This window comes from Rana temporaria, chromosome 1 (assembly GCF_905171775.1).
Source record: "Rana temporaria chromosome 1, aRanTem1.1, whole genome shotgun sequence".
NCBI classification, from domain to species: Eukaryota; Metazoa; Chordata; class Amphibia; order Anura; family Ranidae; genus Rana; species Rana temporaria.
The window spans coordinates 357,782,585-357,809,722 of record NC_053489.1 but is presented as its reverse complement, the minus strand read 5'-3'; the positions used below and the strand labels follow the sequence as shown (position 1 = coordinate 357,809,722).

The 27,138-nt window shown below is 43.8% G+C and overlaps 2 protein-coding genes across 10 annotated transcripts in view; both read left to right on the top strand.

Moving 5' to 3' along the window:
- FCHO1 (FCH and mu domain containing endocytic adaptor 1) overlaps nt 1-27,138 on the top strand; it is a 294,097-nt gene that overhangs the window by 47,815 nt on the left and 219,144 nt on the right. The gene's annotated exons all lie outside the window — the stretch shown is intronic.
- Nucleotides 25,416-26,113, top strand: LOC120909788 (cold-inducible RNA-binding protein B-like). The gene has a single exon (XM_040321525.1). The coding sequence runs from the start codon at nt 25,453-25,455 to the stop codon at nt 25,972-25,974; it is 522 nt and encodes a 173-aa protein (XP_040177459.1). The 5' UTR covers nt 25,416-25,452; the 3' UTR covers nt 25,975-26,113.

Genomic DNA, 27,138 nt, shown 5'->3' with positions numbered 1-27,138 from the left:
GAAGTGTATGGGGGTGGGTGGTATGTACATGAGAGGGTTGTGGGGTGTATGGGGTGGGTAGTATCAAATACACCACTGGCCACTGATGCATTGGTGGTCAGTGGCAATTAATTAACCCCTTTGTGCTGCATTGGTGACACCAGTGTCAGTGTTTATTAACCCTTTCATGCTGCACAACATAGGGGTTAATAAACACTGACACTGGTGTCACTAATGCAGCACAAAGGGGTTAATTAACTGCCACTGGTCACCAATGCATCAGTGACCAGTGGCAGTACATTAACCCCCTCCATGCTGCATATTAAAAATCCTATTGTAAATTAACCCCCCCCCCCCAAAAAAGTTTTATCAAAAATCACTTTTTAACCTCTGCTAACTTACTTGCACAGGCACGACGCTTCACTGGCTCTTCGAGGGTCTTTGCAGCAGCCTCTCCTCGGCTCATCCAGCCCCCCAGCCTGTGAATGACATCACGCCGGCCGGGACTAGGAAGCTCCTGTCGGGCGGAGATCGCTACGCCTGACAGGGAAGACAGACAGCAAGTAACACTTCAGTCCAGGAAGTGTCCTCCTCCTTCCCGGGCTCTCTCGGTCCCTCTCTCTCTCCTCACAGCCCGTTCACGCCATCCATCCCACGGCTGGAGCCTCTCTGCTTGCCTCGGCCCACAGGTACTCAGCCAAAGAGCCTGAATGGTCAGTCCACCCCTGGGGGCGGGCCTGTCACTGAGCAACCACGGCCGGCCGGCGCTGCTCGCTCACGATTGACTCGTCCCCCCAGGAGTTGGAAGAAGACGATAGAAGGCCGGGAGATCGAATTTAGAACAATCGGCCTGACAGCCAGGCGGCCTACCGGGCAAATGCCCGGTATGCCCTATGGCCAGTCCGGGCCTGATACCGTATGTACACCCCGGAAAAAAACCGCATACTGTACATGTTTGAGGTATACAGAATGTAATGTTATATACTTGTTCTTTGGGTGAACCTCCGCTTTAAGCCATAACACCTGCAAAAGGGTTCCTGAGCCTTTAAATGGTCTCTCAGTCTGGTTCAGTAGGAATCACAATCATGGGAAACACTGCTCACCTGACAGTTGTGCAGAAAACCATCATTGACACCCTCCATAAGGAGGGAAAGCCTCAAAAGGTATTTGCAAAATATGTTGGATGTTCCCAAAGTGCTGTATCAAACCACATTAATAGAAAGTTATGTGGAAGGCAAAAGTGTGGAAGAAAAAGGGGCACAAGCAGCAGGGATGACTGCAGCCTGGAGAGGATTGTCAGCAAAAGACCACTCAAAAGTGTTGGGGACTTTCACAAGGAATGGACTGAGGCTGGAGTCAGGGCATCAAGAGCCACCACACACAGACGGATCCTGGACATGGGCTTCAAATGTCATATTCCTCTTGTCAAGCCACTCCTGAACAACAAACGTCAGAAGCGTCTTACCTGGGCTAAAGAAAAACAGACCTGGTCTGTTTCTCAGTGGTCCAAAGTCTTCTTTTCTGATGAGAGCAAATATTGCATCTCATTTGGAAACCAAGGACCCAGAGTATGGAGGAAGAATGAAGAGGCACACACTGCAATATGCTTGAAGTCCAGTGTGAAGTTTCCACAGTCTGTGTTGATTTGGGGAGCCATGTCATCTGCTGGTGTTGGTCCACTGTGCTTCATTAAGTTCAGGGTCAACGCAGCCATCTACCAGGGTATTTTGGAGCATTTCATGCTTCCTTCTGCAGATGAGCTCTATGGGGATGCTGACTTCATTTTCCAGCAGGACTTGGCACCTGCCCACACTGCCAAAAGCACCAAAACCTGGTTCAATGACCATGGGATTACTGTGCTTGATTGGCCAGCAAACTCGCCTGACCTGAATCCCATAGAGAATCTATGGGGCATTGCCAAGAGAAAGATGAGAGACATGAGACCAAACAATGCAGAAGAGCTGAAGGCCGCTTTTGAAGCATCCTGGTCTTCCATAACACCTCAGCAGTGCCACAGGTTGATAGCTTCCATGCCACGCCGCATTGAGGCAGTAATTGCTGCAAAAGGAGCCCAAACCAAGTACTGAGTACTGAGTACAAATGCATGCTTATACTTTTCAGAGGTCCGATATTGTTCTATGTACAATCCTTGTTTTATCGATTGCATGTAATATTCTAATTTTCTGAGATTATGGATTTGGGGTTTTCATTAAATGTAATTATGACAAATCACGACTTGAACTATCTTGCTTTGCATGTAATGAGTCTATCTCATATATTAGTTTCACCTTTTAAGTTGCATTAGTGAAATAAATAAACTTTTGCACCATATTCAAATTTTTCGAGTTTGGCCTGTATTTTGGCCATTTGAGGCTGCTCATCATAGTGAGGGGTGATTAGGAGCGTGTGCGTGCAGGACTTGGCAGCAAGCTTTGATACTACTTAAAAGTGTTTGGAGCTCTGTCTGTTAGAACAACCCATAATTCAGTCTTCAATGAAGAAAAAAAGAATCCAAAAGGCGCTGGGACTTTGATGTGAGTCATGCAAGTAGTGAGACAGTAAAAATATTTGAAGAGCTCACTGGCTTAGGTTAGGGTGCTCTCAACAGACAAGTCTACCCTCCAGTGGGTACTGCAGCAGGTTACCAGAAAACAAAAATGCTCATATGAAAGGAGTGCCAGACCAAAGGATAACAGTGTTCAAATTCCTTTATTAGTTTTTACTAAAACAGCCAATGTGGCCAAAGAAACTCCCCCTTCATCAGGCATACAGCATAACACAGTATAATGTATGACTCATTAAGTCATGAGTCTAACAATCATAGAATATTATATAGGGCTGCAACTAACAATTATTTTCATAATCGATTAGTTGGCCGATTATAGTTTCGATTAATCGGATAATAGCCTTAAAAAAAAAAATTGCATTTTTTAATTTTTTTGGGGCCAATTTGTTGTTGGACAGACTATAAAATAAAAATTGCTGCAAAAACACATTACATGCTTTTCTGCAGCTTCTCCATTAAAGTACATTGAACCCCCCAAAAAAATTGCACCGTTTTGCGTTAAGTCCTCACCCTTTCCAAATACGCAGCAGCCGAAAAAAAATCATGGATGTGAACGTGTCCCATAGGAAAACATGTAAATGAACTGTAGTGTGTTTCTGCAAAAAGCACCAAAAAACAGAGGTGTGAACCCAGGCCTGAGATGTTTAGTAACATAATGGGGTTAAAAAAACAAAAATAAGTACAGAATAAAATAATCGCTACTGTAAGGGGTTCATTTTTTACTGTGGGACAGTGAAAGTAATATTTACAGTAGCAATTTGCTTTTTTGTATTATAAAAGGCTAATTTTTGTTTTTTTAACCCCATTATGTTACTGGCCGATTAATCGGTTATGAAAATTGTAATCGATTAATTTCATAATCGATTAGTTGTTTCGGCCCTAATATTATAGATAACCTACATATACACATGCATAGAAATTAAAGTGGATGTCAACCTGTTTTTTTTTATGTCACAATGTACAGTAAGATTTCCTACGATCTGTGCCCAGTCTTGCCACACAGAGTTAATCCAGCTCTGAGCAATCCTCTTTTATTGTTCAGTGAAATAAAATGGACTTGCAGAGAAAAACCTTAGTCCGTTCCGCCCCCTTGCTGTGAGTGACAGGTTATTTACATATCTCATGCACTAGCCTGGAGACAGGCATTTTTTTTATAATTACCACCCCCACTCCTTTTCTGAAGTCATGTGGTTACTTTTCTGGATTTTGACTGGGTGTTCGTGATTTATTGCAGAATTTAGTGTAAGGAATACACAGGAAAAAATGCATGTTGACAAGGAAGGTGTAGAGGAGGGCGGGAGTCTACTGACATCACAACTCCACCACAACTCCACCCACAGAGCTCCAGACAAAAGATCCACCCACAGAATCTTCAGTTTTTCAGTTCTTATAACAGACAGAGGGGAGACATTTGACAGGTAAGGATACATGCAGGAGGCATGTATATCCTTATATATCAGCACTATGGCAGTAGTTTAGAGAGGATGAGAGTGAGTTTACATCCACTTTAAGATATCAGATGGTAAGTGGTGATGTGTAAAAGGTTCATTTGTGGAGTAAACATTATACATATAACTGAAATAATACACATGCGAAAAACAATTAAATATAAAATTACATTTTACATTAATGCACAGATGTCTAAAAAGAAAATAGAACTTGCAGGTTAACCACTTAACCACTTAAGGACCACCCCATGTACATGTACGTCCACAATATGGCACGTACAGGCACATGGGCGTATAGGTACGTCCTCGCCTATTAGCGGGTGGGGGGTCCGATCGGGACCCCCCCCGCTACATGCGGAGGTCGGGTCCGCTCGGGGAGCGATCCGGGACCACGGCGCGGCTATTTGTTTATAGCCGCTCCGTCGCGATCGCTCCCCGGAGCTGAAGAACGAGGAGAGCCGTGTGTAAACACGGCTTCCCCGTCCTTCACTATGGCGGCGCATCGATCGCGTCATTCCCTTTATAGGGAAGACACGATCGATGACGTCATTCCTACAGCCACACCCCCAAACAGTTGTAAACACATACTAGGTGCACCCTAACTCCTACAGCGCCACCTGTGGTTAACTCCCAAACTGCAACTGTCATTTTCACAATAAAGAATGCAATTTAAATGCATTTTTTGCTGTGAAAATGACAATGGTCCCAAAAATGTGTCAAAATTGTCCGAAGTGTCCGCCATAATGTCGCAGTCACGAAAAAAATTGCTGATCGCCGCCATTAGTAGTAAAAAAAAAATAAAAAATAAAAATGCAATAAAACTATCCCCTATTTTGTAAACACTATAAATTTTGCGCAAACCAATCGATAAACGCTTATTGCGATTTTTTTTACTAAAAATAGGTAGAAGAATACGTATCGGCCTAAACTGAGGAAAAAAAATGTTTTTATATATGTTTTTGGGGGATATTTATTACAGCAAAAAGTAAAAAATATTGCTTTTTTTCAAAATTGTCGCTCTATTTTTGTTTATAGCGCAAAAACTAAAAACCGCAGATGTGATCAAATACCACCAAAAGAAAGCTCTATTTGTGGGGAAAAAAGGACGCCAATTTTGTTTGGGAGCCACTTCGCACGACCGCGCAATTGTCTGTTAAAGCGACGCAGTCCCGAACTGTAAAAACACCTTGGGTCTTTAGGCTGCATATTGGTCCGGGGCTTAAGTGGTTAAGGACCGCCTCCTACACATTTACGTCGGCAGAATGGCACAGCTGGGCACAAGCACGTACAGGTACGTCCTCTTTAAGTGCCCAGCCGCGGGCACGCGCCCGTGACCCGGTCCGAAGCTCCGTGACCGCAGGACCCGCGGACCCGATCGCCGCTGGAGTCCCGTGATCAGTCTCCGGAGCTGACGAACGGGGAGAGCTGTGTGTAAACACAGCTTCGCCGTTCTTTACTGCAGCGCCGTGATCGATCGTGTGTTCCCTTTTATAGGGAAGCACAATCGGTGACGTCACACCTACAGCCACACCCCCCTACAGTTAGAAACACAAATGAGGTCACACATAACCCCTTCAGTGCCCCCTTGTGGTTAACTCCAAAACTGCAATTGTCATTTTCACAGTAAACAATGCATTTTTAATGCATTTTTTGCTGTGAAAATGACAATGGTCCCAAAAATGTGTAAAAATTGTCCGAAGTGTCCGCCATAATGTCGCAGTCACAAACAAAATCGCTGATTGCCGCCATTAGTAGTAAAAAAAAAAAAAAATAATAATAAAAATGCAATAAAACTATCCCCTATTTTGTAAATGCTACAAACCAACCGATAAACGCTTATTGCGATTTTTTTTTTTTTTTTTTTTTTTACCAAAAATAGGTAGAATACGTATCGGCCTAAACTGAGGAAAAAAATGTTTTATATATTTTTGGGGGATATTTATTATAGCAAAAAGTAAAAAATATTGATTTTTTTTCAAAATTGTCGCTCTATTTTTGTTTATAGCACAAAAAATAAAAACCACAGAGGTGATCAAATACCACCAAAAGAAAGCTCTATTTGTGGGGAAAAAAGGACGCCAATTTTGTTTGAGAGCCACGTCGCACGACCACGCAATTGTCAGTTAAAGCGACGCAGTGCTGAATCGCAAAAACTGGCCGGGTCCTTTAGCTGCCTAAAGGTCCGGGTCTTAAGTGGTTAAAAGAACTATTAAAAGCAACGCAAATGGAGGCCTTGAATGGCACCCCTCCTCCGGCGTGAACCCTGGGTGGGGTCGCCCCTGGTACCGCCTAGGGTGGTTCTCCACTCGCGGCAATACCAGAGCCCGAAACGCGCTGTGCTTAGATAACTGAGGAGGGTAGGCGAGCCGTCCACCCTACTCTCAAGAATAACCTTCTTATGCTTTACTTGTTTTGGCTACCTTCGGATATTTCTTTGTGTTTTCTTTGTTGTTTTGTTGTAATGGAAAAATGTACGTCACTGTTACTAACGAGTATTGCTGAACTGTAAGATGTGACTGAACTCAATAAAATACGTTTTACAAAAAAAAAAGCAACGCAAATAGTACAACAAAACCCTAATCTAACAACTATGAATTCTTTAAAATTTTAACAAATTGTGTGTCTAAAACTGAATTTGTACATACTAGAAATTCTGCACTGATCTAATAATAAAACTGCATATGGAAGCTATATAAAAAATGCATATGGAAACTATTTTAGGACAAAATCATACTGCAAGCTCAGGGGAGAAGAAAGCTGCTAACTTTTTTTGTAGACTCTCAAAGACACCCCATGTGAACAGGCACAATTAACACTCCCCTTATTCAAACCTGCTACTATAGAAGAAGTTGCCAAACTCATTTCTAAAGCCCACCTAACCACCTCTCTTCTGGACCCTATTCCCTCTTAAATACTACGGTCACCTTCGGGCTCTATCCTACACTTTAACTCACATCTTCAATCTCTTCTGGCATCTTCCACAACACTCTAAAGCAGGGGTGTCCAAACTTTTTTCAAAGAGGGCCAGATTTGATGAAGTGAACATGCGTAAGGGCCGACCATTTTGCCTGACATTCTTTGAACCATTAAAATTTGGTCTAAGTGTGTTCGTTCGAGCACTAATACACTGCCCAACAAGAATTCTCTTGCCTTTGTCGCTGTGTGTGGTGAAGAAATGAGCTTGGGCGTGTTATTTGGATATACCATTTTTTTCAGCGTATAACACGCTCCTTCATTTTAGGAGGGAAGTTTCAGGGAAGAAAAACTTAAATAAAAAAACGTGAAGCAAAATAAGGGTCATTGCCCATCAATGCAGCCTAATCCGTGCCCATCTGCAGCCTCGCCATTGCCATAAATGCAGCCTGATCGATGTCCATCTGCTGCCTCGGAGGAAAGGGGGGGGGGGGCGAGATGAGCACCAACAGATTACATACAGGAGAATTTACAGAGCAGCCTCTTTAACACAATTTCTCCCGCCTCCTATGATAGACAGAGGAGTTGTCCAATGGCAGCCCAGGAGACGGAACTTCCTATTACAGATGTCGCTGAGTAAACAGGAGATTCTCCTGTATGTAATTTGACAGCACTCGTTCCCCCTCTCCCAGTCCCCTCCGAGGCAGCGCCGACAAATACAGTATATATCCAAATTACCAGGGGGGCCACATTAAACTGGAACGGGGGCCGCAATTGGCCCCCCGGGCCGGACTTTGGACATGCCTGCTCTAAAGCATGCACTGGGCACCCCCATACCTAAAAAGCCATACTTGGGCCCTACCAATCTCAACAATCTTCACCCTCGCTACCCTTTTTCCTCTAAACTCCAGCACCTGGTCTACAACCAACTGAGTGACCACCTCATTAGGAGTAACCTTCATGATCCCCTTCAGTCTGGATTCCGCCCTCAACACGCCACAGAAACTGCTCTTGAAACTCACAAAAGACTCGCTAACAGCAAAAATCAATGGAGATTATTCTGTACTTTTATTTCTGGACCTTTCTGTTGCCTTTGATACAGTAACCACCCCCTCCTCCTCCAAAAATTATTTCTTTGGTCTCTGTGACTGTGCTCTTAAATGGCTTTTATCCTACCTATCCCACCGCACCTTCAGTGTCACTTATAATTGTACTTCCTCCTCTCCTCTTCCTTTCTCTGTCGGGGTCCCCCAAGGTTCTGTTCTTGGACCTCTCCTTTTCTCAATCTACCCCCCTTCCCTGGGTCAGCTGATAGCTGTCACATCCCTGTGGTGAACGGAAGTGAACTACAACTGGGGCTAGCAAGGATTTTGATGCACGTCTCTGTGAGATTTCAGTAGTAGGCCCCAGGCGTCACTCCAATCAGAGAACAGGAGTTTGGGGGGGTCACTATATCATCTCTCTCACATATATGAATGCATGGAGCTTCTAAGGGCGGAGGTATTACAACATGTGTCCAACCCCTAGCGTTAAAAGATTATAATGCACGTGTAGATTTCAATGCACTTCTGTATGCAAGTGATGATCAGTATGGACCCCAGACGTCACTGCAATTAGGGAACAGGAGTTTAGGGGTTCTCTACATCATATCACTTTAACATAAAGAATGCATTAGGTCACTAAGGGAGCAGGTATGAAATACCTTCAAACCCTAGCATAGAAAAGTTAAGGCGAACATGTACAGTAACATAGGGCATGGGCCCATAAACAAGTAACAACTTATGTCAAGCGCGTAGTAATTAGGCAAGGTGTAGGCAACTGGTAGTTGCGTAAGAAAGGCAAAGATAGCTCAGGTAATTTGAGTGTATGTCCATTTTAAGATACTCCCCAGCAAGTAGTCGAGAACACAACAGACTGTCTCAAGCAGTATGTTAGTACTTGGTAAGCCAGAGTTCAATACAGCAACTGAATAGAAGCAATATATGTAGTAGATGATTCTAAAGGCACAAGTGGAACAATGGATACTTATCCATTTGCAGAGGATGAGTCTTGTTGTAGTTTAGCAGCAATGGGATTCCGTAGTGTAGGAATTCAAGATGGAAGATATCTTTAGGGTGTCCCCAGTAGTGCCAGTACAGATGGCAGCGTGGATCCAGTTAGGTGATTAGCAATAAATCCAGCCTGGCATGCTCTTCAGCTTTAGGGACAGATGGTACCTGTAGCTTGGTAGCCAAGCTGGCTACGGCCGACAATAATAGAACAGTGTGCAGTCTGCACACTGTTCTCTTTATAGGTATGATGCAGGTGTAGTGCATAAGCACTAATTCAAGCCGCACTTCTGCATTCCAAGCTGGAACGAACGCGGCGCCGGGCGATGACGTCATCGCGCGGTCGCCGTATGCGCTCTAGCATGGAACGTATTACGGTGCTGAGAGCGCCTGTTGCAATAGCCTCCCATGGCTTTCAATATCATTTCTACGCTGATGACACACAAATTATCTCTCACCCCTCAGCTTACTCCATCAGTCCCCTCACGCATCACTACATTACTAACAGACATTTCTGTCTGGATGTCACACCACTTCCTCAAACTCAACTTCTCCAAAACAGAGCTTATAGTATTTCCTCCCCCCACGTGCTTCTTTCCCTGACTTCTATGTCAAGAGCAACAGCACAACCACCCACCCATGCTCCACATGCCATGGTGCTAGGTGTTGTCCTGGACTCTGAACTCTCATTTTGGCTCACATACAATCACTTTCCAAAGCTTGCTGCCTCAACCTCCAACATCCCCAAACTATGTCCTTTCCTAACCAATGAAACCACAAAGCTTCCTGATTCACTCCCTGGTTCTCTCGCCTCGACTACTGCAACTCCCTCCTCATTGGCTTACCTTTTAACTCTTCAGTCCATCATGAATGCCACTGCCGGGCTCCTCCACCTTACAAACCGCTCAGTGTATGCTACCCCTCTCAGCCAATCCCTCCATTAGCTGCCACTTAATACACTGACCTTCTTTTCCTCTTGCAGCTGCTATTGGCATCGCTCTCCAGGCTGCTAGAAAGGATCAGAGGCGGTGTGCTCTTGGTATCACTCTGCCTGGGACTGGAGTCAGCACAACAGAGGAAGCATCGGCTTATGTGGCTCCTGCTCCCTCCGCTACCGACACTAGTTTGCTGCACTCTGATGCTCTGGGATTGCTGTCAACGGGTTGCTGACCCCAGGCATGCGCCTCCCTGGTTTGAGGTTGGGGGCCACATCAGAGGGCGCATGTGGCCTGTTGAACACAGGATGAGCATCCCTGCACTAGAATGTTTGTTTTTCTTCATTCAACCCATTGAGCTGAGAGATTACCATACTAACACAGGCAATTTTAGTGCAGCGATCTTCCCTGCTGTGCCTCTGTGTTCTAAAAGAACAGACAGCTGTACACACAAGCTGATTTTTGGCCTATATGTTCCTATATTGCATGAGCAATCATGATAAGCCATATAAAATGTTAGCAGCTTTCTTCTCCCTGAACTTGCAGCATTGTTTTGTTCAAGTATAGTTTTCAAGTGCATTTCTTTGCATAGCCTCCATATGCATTTTATTTTTTTTGGTATAGCTTCCATATGCATTTTTATTATTATTATTAGGGTTGTCCCGATACCGATACTAGTATCGGTATCAATACCGAGCATTTGCCCGAGTAATTGTACTCGGTGCAAATGCTCCGATGCTTCACCCGATACCTGGACAGTCAGGATGATCAGTGCGGTGGGGAGTTACAATCACTGATCACCGCTGACTGTCCTTGTATCCTCCTCCATTCCCCCTCCATTCTGCTGCTGTCCCCCTCCATTCTGCTGCTGTCCCCCTCCATGCTGCCAACTTTTTCCATGCTGCCGCCGTCATGCCCCCCTCCTTGCTGCCGCCGCCATGCCCCCCTCCGTCCTGCTGTCGTGTCCCCCCATGCTGCCATCATACCCCCTCCGTGCTGCCGCAGTGTCCCCACTCCTTTCTGCCGCCGTCATGCCCCCCTCCGTGCTGCCGCCGTGTCCCCACTCCTTTCTGCTGCTGTCATGCCCCCTCCTTGCTGCCGCCGTGTCCCCCCTCGATCTGTCAGGATGGAGAGTGGCGGAATGTACAGAGTCAGTGATCACTGACTCTGTCCATTCACATAACTGAAACATTGTAACCTCCTGTGATTACGATGTTTCAGTTTATGAATGAAAAGAAGCCGCTGGCTTCTCTCCTTTCATTTTCAGCGCAGCTGAGGCTGTAGAGAAAGGGACTGGGGAATTTGTGTCCCTAGTCCCTTTCTCTGTCTCAGAGGAGAGATGTCAGAGGTCTGTTAAGACCCCTGATATCTCACCAAAGACCCCCCCCCAACAGGGCGGTTAAAAGGATAATAGGAATTGCAATAAAAAAATGAATTGTAAAAAATAAAAATTTAAATAAAAAATAAAGCATTGTAAAAAAAAAAAAATTGTAAAAAAAAATGACAACCCTAATTATTATTATTATTATTATTATTATTATTATTGTTGTTATACAACCTTGTATCAGCAGAGCATTTTGAGCACCGTATTTTCCGGCATATAAGACGACTCGGCGTATAAGACGACCCCCTAATTTTCCAGGAAAGATTTTGATTTTGGGATATACTCACTGTATAAGACTACCCCCTTCCTTCTAGTCTTTCTGGAAGCTGAGGGGGAGCCAGAACCGCTGACAGAAACAGGCTTTTTCAAATCTCACTGTGCCATTACATTCCTCACTGTGCCATTACATTACATGCCCAGACTGTGCCATTACATTACATGCCCAGACTGTGCCATTACATTACATGTCCAGACTGAGCCATTACATTACATGCCCCCACATTGCCACTGTGCCATTACATGCCCCCACATTGCCACTGTGCCATTACATGCCCCCACATTGCCACTGTGCCATTACATGCCCCCACATTGCCACTGTGCCATTACATGCCCCCACATTGCCACTGTGCCATTACATGCCCCCACATTGCCACTGTGCCATTACATGCCTGAACGTGTTGCCCCCCCAGTGCAATAACACTCACTTTTTTTTTTCCAGCGGTGACAGTCCCCCATGCTGCGAGCGTAAATGATTTCAAAGCCGCGCCTTCACTTCAGAGTGTTCTGTGATAGGCGGCACACAAATCTTCCCAGCAGCGCCTCTGTTCTGTTTCCGCCTATAACGGACGTCTTCTCATCTCGTCCGAGGATGAGAAGGCATCTGTGATAGGAGGAACACAGAACAGAGGCGCTGCTGGGAAGATTTTTGTTCCTCCTATCACAGAACACTGAAGAGAAGGCGCGGCTTTGAAATCATTCACGCTCGCGCTCGCCGTATGGAGACTGTCACCGCTGGGAAAAAAAAAGTGAGTACTGAGACCGTACCCGGCGTATAAGACGACCCCCGACTTTGGATGCATGTTTTTGCATCCAGAAAGTCGTCTTATACGCCGGAAAATACGGTATGTATCTATTCAGTTTTAGACACACCATTTTGTTATATTTTTAATTCGAGTTTTGTTGTACCATTTATGACAGTTTTAACAGTTTTCTTAACCTGAGTCCCATTTTCTTTTATGTATATTATTTCAGGTTTAATGTATAATGGCATCTACTAACCATGTACTGTAGCAACAGATATTGCATCCAAAAAGTTAACCTATTACACATCACTTACCGTTTAATATTTTGTTATCTTCATTTCTATGCATGTCTGTACATGCATGTGTTACTGTGTGTATTTTTGGATGCACGTATATTTTCACAACCAATAAAAGGGGGGGGAATCATACAATTTTATATACACAATTCTATACCCACAGTTGATCCAGAGAAAGGCAAAAACCCCAGCAAAGCATGATCCAATTTGCTACAACAGGTGAAAAATTCCTATCTGATCCCCGGAGAGGCAATTGGATATTACCTGTATAATTTTTACCTTTAAATGTTAGTACCCAGATATATTATGTACATTTAAGGAAAGAATCCAGGTCTTTTAAAACAATCCTGAGCTGGCCAGAATTGGCTCTTGGGGGAGTCTATTCCACATTTTCACAGCTCTTTCAGCCTTTCCGTATTTGGAGATTAAATCTCTTCCTCCAGATGTGCCTCCTTGTCCTCTGTGATGACCTTAAAGTGAATAACTCGACACTAGGTTTACTATATGGACCCCTTTATTATTTCTACATGTTAATTATAACCCCCCTTAAAGGGGTTGTAAAGGTACAATTTTTTTTCCCTAAATAGCTTCCTTTACCTTAGTGCAGTCCTCCTTCATTTACCTCGTCCTTCCATTTTGCTTTTAAATGTCCTTATTTCTTCTGAGAAATCCTCACTTCCTGTTCTTCTGTCTGTAACTCCACACAGTAATGCAAGGCTTTTTCCCTGGTGTGGAGTGTCGTGCTTGCCCCCTCCCTTGGACTGCAGGAGAGTCAGGACGCTCTCTACGTTGCAGATAGAGAAAGGAGATGTGTGTTAGTGGGCGTCCTGACTCTCCTGTAGTCCAAGGGAGGGGGTGAGCACGACACTCCACACCAGGGAGAAGGCCTTGCATTACTGTGTGTAGTTACAGACAGAGGAACAGGAAGTGAGGATTTCTCAGGAGAAATAAGGACATTTAAAAGCAAAATGGAAGGATGAGGTAAGTGAAGGAGGACTGCACTAAGGTAAAGGAAGCTATTTAGGAGAAATGTTTTTTTCTGCTTTTTAGCGCTACCCTTTGGGCAACTTCTGCTAATGTTGTCTTTTATGGTTAGCATTTCTTCTGATCATGTATGTTTGTACTTTGGATTTTTTTCTGGCGGACTTGTGTACACACGATCAGAAAATCCCACAAGACACATTTGTTGTCGGAAATTCCGACAACAATTGTCCGATGGAGCGTACAACAGTCGTATTATCTGACAAAACCCTGCCATCACACAATTCCTGTTGGAAAATCCGATTGTGTGTACGAGGCATTACCCTTTTGGTCTGGTGCTCCTTTCGTTTGTGCATGTTCTTGGCGCCGCTGAGATCCTGAGCCAGCTGTTCCGACCACTGCACAGCCTGAAGCTCCAGTGAGCACTAAAGGGGCAGAGAGCCAGTGACTGAGAGTCACTGCACTCTGCTCAGTGGAGACAGGGAACTGAGCAATTGGTGGTCATCTGCTCTCTCGGTTCTTGGGACATCTGCAGCGACAGGAATATAATTGCTTGTTTTTTAAAATCATACCTGCAGAAGTCTTCCAGCAGATGTGTGTGTTTTTTTTGTTTTATATATGAAGATATTTAGTCAGTCCTGGTGAGCCTAAGGCCCCTTTCACACTGGGGTGGAATGGCGCTATGCCGTCTGAATTGCCGCGGAATTGCAGCGGTATTCGGCCACTAGCCGGGTGATATTATCCCCCGCTAACGGCGAAAAAGGGTTAATACCGCCGGCAATGCGCCTCTGCAGAGGCGCATTGCCGGCGGTATTACCGCGGTTTCCCATTATTTTTAATGAGAAGGAGCGGTGAAGGAGCGGTAAATGCACCGATCCTCTCACTGCTCCAAAGATGCTGCTGGCAGGACTTTTGGAGCGGTCCCGCCAGCGCATCGCCTCAGTGTGCAAGCCCTCGGGCTTTCACATTGAGAATACTGTGAAGGAGTTTTTCAGGCGGTTTTTAGGCGCTATTTTTAGCGCTAAACCGCCTGAAAAACTTCTCGGTGTGAAAGGGGCCTAAGGTTTAACGTGTTTAACAACTAAGGCGATGTACTCCACTTCTTTTTTGCATTGAGCTGTTTGGATATTGTCTCCTTTAGTGTATAAACAACAAATATAATCGGAGTATGATGGTATTTTGGCAATCTGGACATGGTATTGAGCTAGACTATCTGAACTAGTGGTGTGTTTTTTTTTTTTTTTCCTCCCAGCAAAGGTGTTTGCAAGGAGCTGCAACATTTATTCATTGCCAATATAATCCAGCTGTCATACAGCAAATTTGATCTACTGTATAAGTATATAAGTTTCTGGGGGAGAAATTGAGAAAAACAGGCTGACAATAAGTAACGCCCAATACATGCTCTGTACATGTGATCACAGATGGGAAGTGTACTGATGGTCAAATGAGCTGCTCCACAGACATTCCCTTATTGCCGTGCATGAGCTGGCAAAAGGGAAAATTGCAGCTCTTCCCCCTCAGTGCATTGCATTCAGTTCTGCATTGTGCTTTTTTGCTGTGTTGATTTTCATTTGACTACCCAAGTCAATATTTTAAATGCAAGTTCTTGGAATTCATAATGTATTCATAGTATATTTTACAACCATTTCTACTGTGGGGTGGGTGGCCATCTCTCAGGCATATATTTTTAAGGCTGTTGTATTTCTGAATGGTAAATACATACCCTAAAATAAATATGTAGGTTTCAATTTCTGATATCCTTTTGAAAATGCTTGTTGTCTGGTAGTGATGAAGACTCGCTGGTTTTTATACTTCAGTTTCAGAGGCATTGAAGTCATTGGTTTTGCATCACAGCTAGGCACCTAATATTTTTATGTGTGTCTTTCTCTAAGACCTTCTTTTTTTTCTTTTATCTTGAGGTGGAAGGAAAATTAGATAACTCCGCTCCAAATCCTGTTCCTAATTGTGCCAGTTCTGGCTATAATATACTGTATAAGGGAAAGCCAAAATAAATCTCTATGGCTGGAGTCAGCATGAATATAGTATTGTGAATGCTGTTGAGTACAAAGAGAAGGAAGAAGACATCTGGTTAAGAACTTTCAGGATATTGCCTTGAGGTCTTTGAATCATGTATATGAATGTTATACGTAAGAACCGAGAAGGAAGTAATTTGAACCTGTCTTGAATTTAAACTGTCCTTTAGTCTGAGGGATAGATGGGGTAGACTGATGAAATTGATCGAATATCTCCAAATCTGGGTTTGTCTGCCTTAAATTTCCATTTAGTAGGTAGAGCTTACTTTACAGACTTTATCTTGCTTTAGAACAGAGTCCAGCAAAGAAGAAGGTGTTCTTATTCTGTAATTCACCGCAGTGACTAATCTGTACATTAAGTGACTGCTTACTGTGGTTTTGCTGATATTTGCCCGAATGGAGTAGATTGATAAGTTTTACCACATCTATGGTTATGCTAAAAGAGCACTAAGTAAAGAACAGTTATTTGTTTTGCTTTTTGTTCTAGGTAGTCTAAATGTTGCTAATCCATATGACTTCATCAAATTTAGAAGTTCTTGTGTGGCAGATTAGGTTTACTTAAAGCGGTGTTCCGCTTGGGGATTTTTTTTTTAAATCCGCAGCTACAAATACTGTAGCTGCTGACTTTTAATATATAGACACTTACCTGTCTAGGGAGCCCAGCCTATTTTCGGGTTGGGTGCTGCCGCCGCAATTCTTTGTAAGGGAAACTGTCAGTGAAGCCTTTTGGCTTCACAGCCGATACCCTACTGCGCATTCGTGAAGTGCACTAGACTTTCTAATTGGCCCCGCAGCGGGGAAAGGAGGAGGGGGGCCGAACTTCCATGGGACGGAGCCGTCTCCCGGAAGTGGGAAGGGTACCTGTCAGAAATGGGTACCCATTCCCTCCTCCTCTCCCCTGAAAGGTGCCAAATGTGGCACCAGGGGTGGGAGGGGGAGCAGATCAGAGGAAGTTACACTTTTGGGCGGAACTTCGCTTTAATATTTACAGGATTTTTACTTGATAAAGGAGCTTCTTTTACTTTATATCCAACTATTCTTGTAAGTGAAAAGCCTTGGTATGGATTTTGACATAGTTAAAACTAACTAGTCCAAAAGTGAGCAGCCAGTGCAGCACAGTGTGATTTTTCAACAACATTTTATATATGGCTCCTTTTTATTAAAAGTTTAGTTTTGACAAAAAAAAAAATGCACGCTGATTTGTTTCTATGCAGAGCTGCACCAGATTTTGTACTTTCCAGCTTTAATAAATAGCCTCATGGTGTCACTGGTTTTAAGTGGTGCCAAGCAGGCACCAAAAATATTATTCCTTAGTGTGATGGCTTTAGGAAGGATGGAGAGAGATACTAGTCTCTCGGACAAGACTTGTGCAAAATGGATTGTTACTGCACCACATAATGAAAACATTTAGTATAGCAACAACAACATGAAATAAATGATCATTTTATAGCTTAGAAACAGTGGCCTAAAGTAGAAATTCATCCAAAACCTAATTAACTCTAAACCTACACCCACATTCAGTCACATTGTTAAACTAATCTATCTAGTCATGTAAAGGAGAAATCGCTAACATACCTTTTCTGAAGCCGATCCCGTCTCCAGCAGTGGATGCTGTGTGCAGAAGAGAACCGACAATGGCTGGTATGTGACGTCACCCAAAGGGCTCGTTCACACTGGCTTCAAAACATGGCTTCGAACACACTTTTTAAAGCTCTCTGAACACCAGTCAAAGCACTTGTCACTAAATAAAATGGTTAGCTTAAGTCCTGTTTACACCTTGCTTTTGCTTTGCTTAAAAAATTATACTTTAGTGATCCTTCAAAGCCTCCACAGAAGTTTAAAAAAAAAAAAGAAAAGTGCAGCGCCAAATGAAACCGGTTTGCCCTGCTGAGCAATACCATGTAGTGTGTCCGTAGGTGAATCTAGATAACACACCCAATCATAGTGTGTACACAATGTAATAAAAATATGAAGTGAATCAAACCGAAGGTCAAACACATGAAAGGTATCTAATATACCCTCACAAACCTCTACGGTCAATGTAGTATAAACTATTCACAGTGCATAAAAATTATAAAGTGAATATATAGGTGCATCAACCCAGCAGTGAAATGTACCTGAAAAGACCTTGACGGTCCAACAGGATGTGCAAATATAATAACAGATGTAAAAAAAACATGATAATCATTCAGTGAAAAATAAAAATCTGTAATTCTATATTGGAATAAAGTGCATAGTCCCATTAGATACACAAGGATGTTCCTATATTCTCATAGATGAAAAACGCTCTCCTCTCTGATATATGGTGTTTCATCCTCAGGTGATCCTTACAGTAAGAGTAAATGCGCTTACCAGATGCTGTAGACCCACAGCTCACCGTACGGTGGGGGGTCCTCAAGGCTTGTGTAGGCCGATAGCCCTACCAGGTTATCCTCCCGGACAATCCAGATGGTGTTCCAAACAAGACCTTCTGCAGCGGCCAGACCAGGAATATCTGATGGTGATAATCTTATTGATAAATAAAATCCTCAGAGGATCCAGCACAGAAAAGAAAAGGAGAGAGGACACCTCCTCATAGCGTAAAAAAGTATTTATTTTAAAAGTCAAAAAGCATGCTCATAAAAAAATCCACCTGCATTTCAAAAGATAAGAAAAGAAAAGAAAAAGTAAATGTCCATATGGATAAAGCGCCAATGCACAGCAACCACAGCAAACACAGCAAAGGTCCTCAAAAAAGGGTGGTGAAGCAGTCAAATGCGCAGTAAAGGTGGATATATTCAATAGGGATATTGAATATATCCACCTTTACTGCGCATTTGACTGCTTCACCACCCTTTTTTGAGGACCTTTGCTGTGGTTGCTGTGCATTGGCGCTTTATCCATATGGACATTTACTTGTGTGATCTTTTGAGATGCAGTTGGATTTTTTTATGAGCATGGTTTTTGACTTTTAAAATAAATACTTTTTTACGCTATGAGGAGGTGTCCTCTCTCCTTTTCTTTTCTGTGCTGGATCCTCTGAGGATTTTATTCATCAATAAGATTATCACCATCGGATATTCCTGGTCTGGCCGCTGAAGAAGGTCTTGTTTGGAACACCATCTGGATTGTCCGGGAGGATAACCTGGTAGGGCAATCGGCCTACACAAGCCTTGAGGACCCCCCACCGTACGGTGAGCTGTGGGTCTACAGCATCTGGTAAGCGCATTTACTCTTACTGTAAGATTCACCTATCTGAGGATGAAACACCATATATCAGAGAGGAGAGCGTTTTTCATCTATGAGAATATAGGAACATCCTTGTGTATCTAATGGGACTATGCACTTTATTCCAATATAGAATTACAGATTTTTATTTTTCACTGAATGATTATCATGTTTTTTTGACATTTGTTATTATATTTGCACATCCTGTTGGACCATCAAGGTCTTTTCAGGTCCATTTCACTGCTGGGTTGATGCACCTATATATTCACTTTATAATTGTTATGCACTGTGAATAGTTTATACTACATTGACCGTAGAGGTTTGTGAGGGTATATTAGATACCTTTCATGTGTTTGACCTTCGGTTTGATTCACTTCATATTTTTATTACATTGTGTAAACACTATGATTTTAGTGTGTTTATCTAGATTCACCTACGGACACACTACATGGTATTGCTCAGCAGGGCAAACCGGTTTCATTTGGCGCTGCACTTTTCTTCTTTTTTCTTCTTTTTACAATTTTCCATTGTTGTGTTGGCTGCCTTACACTTTGTAGTTTTACTTCTTTATCACGAACGTTTTGTAGTTTAGCGCAATATATTTGTACTCCACAGAAGTTTGACAACCCTCACTTAAAGCACCTGAAGCTTTTGAGAGGCTTTAATTCAGCTTTAGCTTTGCCTTGTTTTGGCGATATTGCAGGTATGAGATATTGAAACACGCACAGGGTGTATACCAATCTTCATTAAAGCTTCAAAAAAGCACCACTGAAGGTAGCATTGCAGAAGCATTATCAAAGCATTGAAAACGCACAAAAAATAAAGTGAAGCGGTAGGCGTTTTAATTTGCTTTGAAGTCGAAGCAAGTGTAAATGAGCCCATAGTGTTACTTTTGGTCTTCCGTTGTCAGCTGCCTCTCCTGCCGTTGCTAATAGCTCAGTGTGGGACCAGACCTGAGTGGCTTGCTTTTAGTAGCCTTTTTTCATTGGCATTAAAGCACGTTTAGACGCGCTAGCTTTTAGCGGTGTTTCTCTGCCTCTATTCAAAATCAGTGGTTCCCTATGAGAGCCCATTGATTTGAATATAAGTCACATCCAAGTCGGATCATGTGTGGGGTCCCTCCAAGATCCACACCAGACCTTTCGATCTGGTATGATTTCTGAGGGGAACCCCATGGAAAAAAAAAATCTGAAAGCCCCCTTTAAGGAGGGGGCCCCCTAAACACAAAAGGGTGTCAAAAATAAATAAAAACAGTACACAGGTTTTTGACCTAGTCCTTTTATTAAAGCAACTCCAACGTGTCTTTTTCCTTCAGTTCTCCTCCCCTCTCCGGTTCTCTTACCTCCGCTCTCTTCTTCCGCTGGTTCTTCTGCAGCCTCCTAGTTCTACTTCCTCTGATGTCTTCTCCTGACGCTAGCTCCCACTGTTGTTAGGTCCAGTGTGTGTCATTACTTATGTAGCCATGGGGCGTGGCCTTCCGGTAATATCACAGGGAGAAGACAGCGGAGGCAGAAGAACGGAAGAGGGGAGAAGACACGTTGCAGCTGCTTTAAGGACCATGTCACGGTTTTTATTTTTGACACCTTTTTGGGTGAATGAGTAGGGGTACAATATATCCCTTACTCATTCACATAGGGTGGGGTATTGGGATCTGTGGGCCCCACTCCTTTTATGTTTCAATAGTGTTTATTAAATTTCTTGCACAAACAAAAAGATGTACATATCAGCGTAACTTCTTTCTATAAGTAAGAATTTGACAATCTATTTAACATCATTAAATGCCATTGACTATTTGGGGTTACGACCCCCCCATATCATATGGAAAACCACATCATACAATTGGCAAATTAGACGCTATTAACCAACACTTCGGATATGTAAAAAGGAGGTAGTAAAGCAGAAAAAAGGGGATTCAGTCCCGTTGGGGAATGACAAGAAAGGAAACAGTGAGATAAGAAAGAAGAGGGGGGAAGGGGGGGAGTTGGGGCTCCGCGCTCCTTAAAAATAATCCCCAAGATAAACCTAAGAACCACTCGACCCAGAGTCACCAGTTAAGTAGTAGATCCATGGATCCCAGACTTTATGGAACAGCTTCATCTTGTCCTGTGTGATTGCCGTTAGCCGCTCATTCAGCATAAGCCAGGACAATTTGTGTTTAAGTTGATCAAATGGCAAGGCTGCGGACTTCCAGTTCCTTGCTATGGTTATTTTCGCTGAGGTGAATATGAATGCCACCAGCCTTCTCTGGGATCTTGAAGCGTCAGGTATCTTACCCCCCAGGAGCGCATGTTTAGCAGCTTTAACTAAATTGATCTGAGTCAGGGAGTAGATGAAATTGTACACCCTGATCCAGAACCTCCGGACCCTAGGACAGGTCCACCACATATGGTAGGTGGACCCCGTCTGTCCGCATCCTCTAAAGCACTCCCGAGAGGCACCCAGCACAAAAGCGGCCAGTCTAGCCGGGACCATATACCATCTTAGTAATACCTTGTAATTAGCTTCTATAATGGAAGTATTCATGATCGATCGAAACGCTGAGTCCGACAGCCTGTGCCATTCATCAATCGCGAATGTCTCCTGCAGATCCTGTTCCCACTGGAGCATATAGCTCAGCTTTTTCGAGGAGTATGATAGGATAGAATAAATAGCAGAAATATGGCCCCTGACTTTATCATATTGCCTACATACATACTCCATATAAGTCATAGTAGTTAGATCACTGTTACGAGCGACAGTTTGTAAAAAGTGGTGCAGTTGCGTGTATCTAAAACGTTCAGTCACTGGCATTTTATATTTTTCTCTCCGACAATATCCCTTTATGATCGCAAAGATTGGCTATTCGTAAAAGACCTTTATTTGTCCACCAATGAAACCCTACTGGAGAGAGGCCCGGGGTGAAATCCCTGTTTTTTAACAAGGGGGCTAACGGGTTGTGTGGGGATTTAAACTTCCTAGTCCTTGAGAGCCTGTCCCAAATTTCCAACGAAAAGGACAGAGTAGGACACAATATGATCGGTCTGTCCTTCATAGGAAGCCACATAATATGAGAAATCAAATCGGGCGACAGGAATAGGATTCCATAGTCATCCATATTGCGTTCAGATTTTGGGAATGGTACCTCGTGAGTTGGGCCAACTGGGCCGCATAAAAGTATTTCATAAGGTCAGGTAGTCCCAAGCCTCCCTTTTGTTTTGGTGTGTACATGGTTCCCCTATTCACCCTAGGCCTCTTATCACCCCAGATGAATTGTAAAATCTTCTTTTGGAATATGTGAAGGTCAGATCGAACTAGTGACACAGGCAAGGTACGAAACAGATATAAAACCCTAGGTAGTACATTCATTTTTATTGAGTGCAATCTGCCGAACCACGAAGGGGGGTGAATCTGCCATCTGGCCAAGTCGTCTGATAGGCGTTTGAATAGGGCAGGGTAATTCTGTCTATACAACGTTTGAATAGATGAGGTCAAATGTATACCGAGGTAAGGAAGAGCATCCGGTTCCCACTTGAACCTGTGCGATCGCTCAAGAGTCTCCTGAGTAGATTTCGGTAAAGATATATTAAGTGCTCTTGATTTATCATGATTAATTCGGAGTTCTGAAATTTCCAAAAATGGTTGCAAAATCGCGTATAGGTTACGGAGGGAAGTAATAGGTGACGACAATGTCAATAAAAGGTCGTCTGCAAGCACTTATGCTCGTCATCTCCACACACGATACCCTTGACATCTGGACTTGAACGGATCTTAATAGCCAACGGCTCAATTGCTAAAACAAATAGCAGCGGCGATAACGGGCAGCCCTGCCTTGTTCCCCTTTTAATATCGAATGGTGGGGATGAATAACCCCTTAATCTCAATAATGGGGAGAATGATACAGCGTTCGCAAGAGGACCAGAAAGCGCTCACCGAAATGACGCAATACATCAAATGGGTATTCCCACGAGATAGTCGAACGCATTTTGGATGTCCAACGAAAGCAGCATTCCCCGCCGGGGACCCCTACAGTCCCAATCCGACTGGATTGCCGAGATTAGGTTTATAACTCTGCGAGTCTGGTCAGATGCCTGACGGTTGGGGACAAAACCTGCCTGGTCAGGGTGGACGTATTTTGAAAGAAATGTGTTTAGTCTGAATGCTAGCACCTTCGTCAATATCTTTAGATCCGTATTGATCAAGGAGATTGAGCGATAGTTTGCGCAATCTCCATGATCCCGGCCCGGTTTTGGGATAACATGTAGATACGCTACGTTTTCGTGGTCTGGAATAGTATTTCCCCTCCTTAAGTCATTAAAATAGGAACACAAATGTGGAACAAGGATCTCGTTATATTTCCTATAGTAATGGCCAGTGAAGCCATCCGGTCCCGGTGCTTTAGATGGATGAATGGTTTTTATGGCCAATTTAATTTCGGACTCCGTAAATTCCCCATCCATTAGCTCCATGTGAGCCTGGGTGAGTCGGGGCAATTGCACATCGCGGAAAAACTGTTCCGCCCTGGAGGGCTCATAGCTAGCGGGAGAGCTATAAAGTGTTGCATAAAATTTTTGAAATTCCCAAAGAATGGATTCCGGGTTCTGGGTGGGGTGACCTGAGGGTAGTCGTAGTTTAGGTAGAGTTGCAGCGTGTTGTCAGGGTACTAGCTTCCTAGCTAACATGGTGGTGGGTTTATCCCCCATTGTGTAGAATCTATGCTTGGACCAGCTGATATGCTTTTCTGCTTGGGTGGTCAGGCTAAGATTAAGAGCCAACCGTGCGTCATCTATCTTACGCCTAATGTCAGTCTGGGGGTTTCCTCGCTGTTCCTCCAACAGGCGGTCCAGATCATCCTCCAATTGCCTTATCGTTTGCTCCCGGTTCCTCTTTTCCCTAGCAGCCAATTGGATCAATTTACCCCTCACCGTGACCTTGTGAGCACCCCAATTAATGGTAGGGGAAGTATCCGATGCCTTATTATTACTAAAGTACTCTTGTAGTGCCTTTTCGATTTCGGCGTATAGTAAGGGGTCATTCAGTAGGCTAGCATTAAGTCTCCAAAGAGGAGGGCTAGGTTTAGACCACAGTCCTTTCACTGACAATTTAACTGGAGAATGATCCGACCATGGGGTCGACAGTATCTTAACCAACGTCATGTACGGCAGCAAAGGGGTACACACCAAGATGTGATCTATCCGGGAATATGTGTGGTGCACCTGTGAAAAGTGCGTGTAGTCTCTAACCGTGGGATTACCCTCCCTCCAGGCATCTATCAAATCGTATAGATGTAACAGGCGCGCAACCCAGTTACTACCAGTCGGTGGCCTTCTAAGGATCGGTCTAGCTGGATCCGATTTGTCCATTATTCTATCTAGCGGGATATTACTATCTCCCCCCATTATCACCTGTCCCAGTACCTTAGGTATTAATATTCTAAGCATTTTACTAAAGAATTCGGTCTGTCCCGTGTTTGGGGCGTAATAAGATATAAAGGTGACCAACTGGTCATGGAGGCGACCAGCTGCCATGACATATGTGCCTTCCTTATCTTTCACCACTGTGAGGGGAGTGAAGGAAGTCCGCCTAGATAGGCAGATCGCCACCCCACCCCGCTTAGCGGGTCCTCTGGCCAGATAAAATTGTGGATATTTCACATTTAGGTACCTAGGAGCCGACAATTTAGAAAAGTGAGTCTCCTGTAATAAAAGGACATCAGCCTTCTGTTTGTGATAGAATTGAAAGGCCTTAGTTCTTTTAGTGGGGGAATTAAAACCATGTACATTATGGGTGACTATTGAATAGTCCGTGGGAAAACTACCGGCCATCGTGGTAGGGCAGAGCACTCTTACCTTGTGTCAACCAACACGAGTCCGAAGCCTCACAAAGACAGGACTTCGGCACAACCTGGGGCCAGGGCCAAGTGGATACTGTGGAGCACGGAGCCGGAACTTGGGGGAGAAGGGTAGGTCCATAGGGGAAAGAGAAAAAGAGATATAGGTAAAAGAGCAAAAAACATACATTCGACCATAGGCCTGTAAAACTATTCACAGGCAACCTGAGATATTTAACAACATTATGGGAAATAGCCCCAGCCGGATACAACATCCGGATTTGTATGAGCAAGAGTACCTTCCTCCGTAGAGGAGAAGTAGTCTCGCAACTGGGTGGCATGGATGGCCTCCCCGATCAACCTGCTAAAACCATAAATGCAGGTCAAAAGCAAAAAACATATAAAAACATGGAACATATTTCTACTTCAGTAGTACCAGCAAAGAGTCAATATAAAAAATGGTAGGGGACACATTTTTTTTCTTCAATGAAACCGTTCTGGGTATAACAGGAACCATACGCTTCACGCGCAACCAGGGCTACTAGGTTCAGGCCACGGCCCCCAGTGGACTATAATTCAGTCAACAAGAAAAGACTTCAGCTCACCCCATCCCAGGGGGTAGTATAGTCCATGTTCAGGTCGTCTGAGGAGATCTGGAGGACTGCGAGTGTCGTCGGTTCTGCCACAGCGGGCAGATGGGTCGATGGTCCTGGCGTGAGACAGAGGCTTCCGAATCCCGAGCGATGATTCCAAGGCTCAATAAAAGATCTTCGCCAGACTCTGCATTGCTGTTTTCTCCGTGATCGTTAAGCTGCACTTGGACAAGATCTCATCATGTCTTCATCTGACGAAGGAAAGCTTTTTGTTGGAGGTCTGAGCTTTGATACCAATGAGCAGAGTATGGAAGATGTATTTGGTAAATACGGACAAATCTCTGAAGTGGTTGTGGTGAAGGATCGGGAGACAAAAAGATTGCGTGGTTTTGGCTTTGTCACATTTGATAATGCTGATGATGCAAAAGATGCCATGGCGGGTATGAATGGGAAGACTGTGGATGGTCGTCAGATTCGGGTTGATCAGGCTGGGAAGTCCTCAAATGACAGAAGAGGAGGCTACAGAGGCGGTTCATCTGGAGGAGGAAGAGGGTTCTTCCGTGGAGGTAGAGGCCGTGGTGGTGGTGGAGGATATGATGGAAGCAGCCGGTTTGAAGGCGGCAGCCGAAGTGGAGGCTATGGTGGTGGCGGTGGATCCCGGGATTATTATGGCAGCAGTGGCAGGAGTCAAAGTTACGGTGATCGCTCAGGAGGAAGCTCATACAGAGACGGTTATGACAGCTACACCTCACACAACGATTAAAATGCCTTCCTGACTCAAGATCGTCCTTCCAATGGCTATTTATAAAGATTTTTGGAGCTTCGCTGAATCAATATGTACTATTTTGTTCTATTTGTCTTCACCTTTCTATAAACATATTTGATAACTGCCTCAAACCGTGGAACGGCTGTCCTATCTGATTATTTTTTTTTTTTTTTATTTGGCCCTGTTTTATAATTGTAATGACAAGAACATTTCTTGTCATTTTGCTGTTTTCCTTGAGGCTCATTCCATATGTTTCCCTTTAGGTTATGTGGAGTGCATTGGAGAGATCCATTCCATCAGCAACAGATTTTGGTATATGGTGCTTCTTGAGGCATTAGTTTGCTGTTGGACTTGATCTTTGATGCAACATGGGCTTTTGAGTTTCCTGTTGCTGTACATACTGCAAGGGTTTATGGGCCCCAAATGCTTATAATTTTTTTATATTACCCTGAGGACACATTCCTTTAGTGGAACAAGGTAACTCAGAGCCAGAGTGCGCTGTAAATAGTGGCTTAACCTCCTTGATATACCTAAAGAGAACCTCCTTCCCAATCTCTCCAGTAACATTTGCTTAGAAGTTTGAAACCATTTGTTTATACCTGTTTGTTTTTTGCCCAAAATTGTATCGGTGGTTATAAATTTCCTGTACTTTTGGCTTGACAAAGCCCATTATCTCCATCTGTCCAGTAACACTTGCAAAAAGTTTGTGAAACAATTTGTTCATATTTGTTTTTTGTTTTTTTTACTGGAAGAAATTTGTATCAAGTGGTTATGAATTTCTTGTACTCTTCATTTTGGCTTCACGAAGCCTATTAAAAGACCATCTGAAAAAAAAAAAAAAAAATCTTCGCCATCAGAGAACTTTGTGAAGTAATGGGATCGGCCTTGATAGGAGAACGACAGCCGAAATGGGAAAGCCCAGCACTATTTTATCTGCTTATGCACAAGTTGTTGCAGCAAAGGTTTGAGATTCCTGCGTTTTTGCACCGTGGAAGGGGCTAGGTCAGTGAAAAGTTGAATCTGTGCTCCATACAGTACCAGATCCTGTCTATTGCGTGCAGCTAACATCAGCCTCTCCTTGATTCTGTAATAGTGCGGTTTGACTATAATGTCACAGGGGAGGCCATCCTTCCTTGGGGCCGTTAGGGCCCGATGGATGCG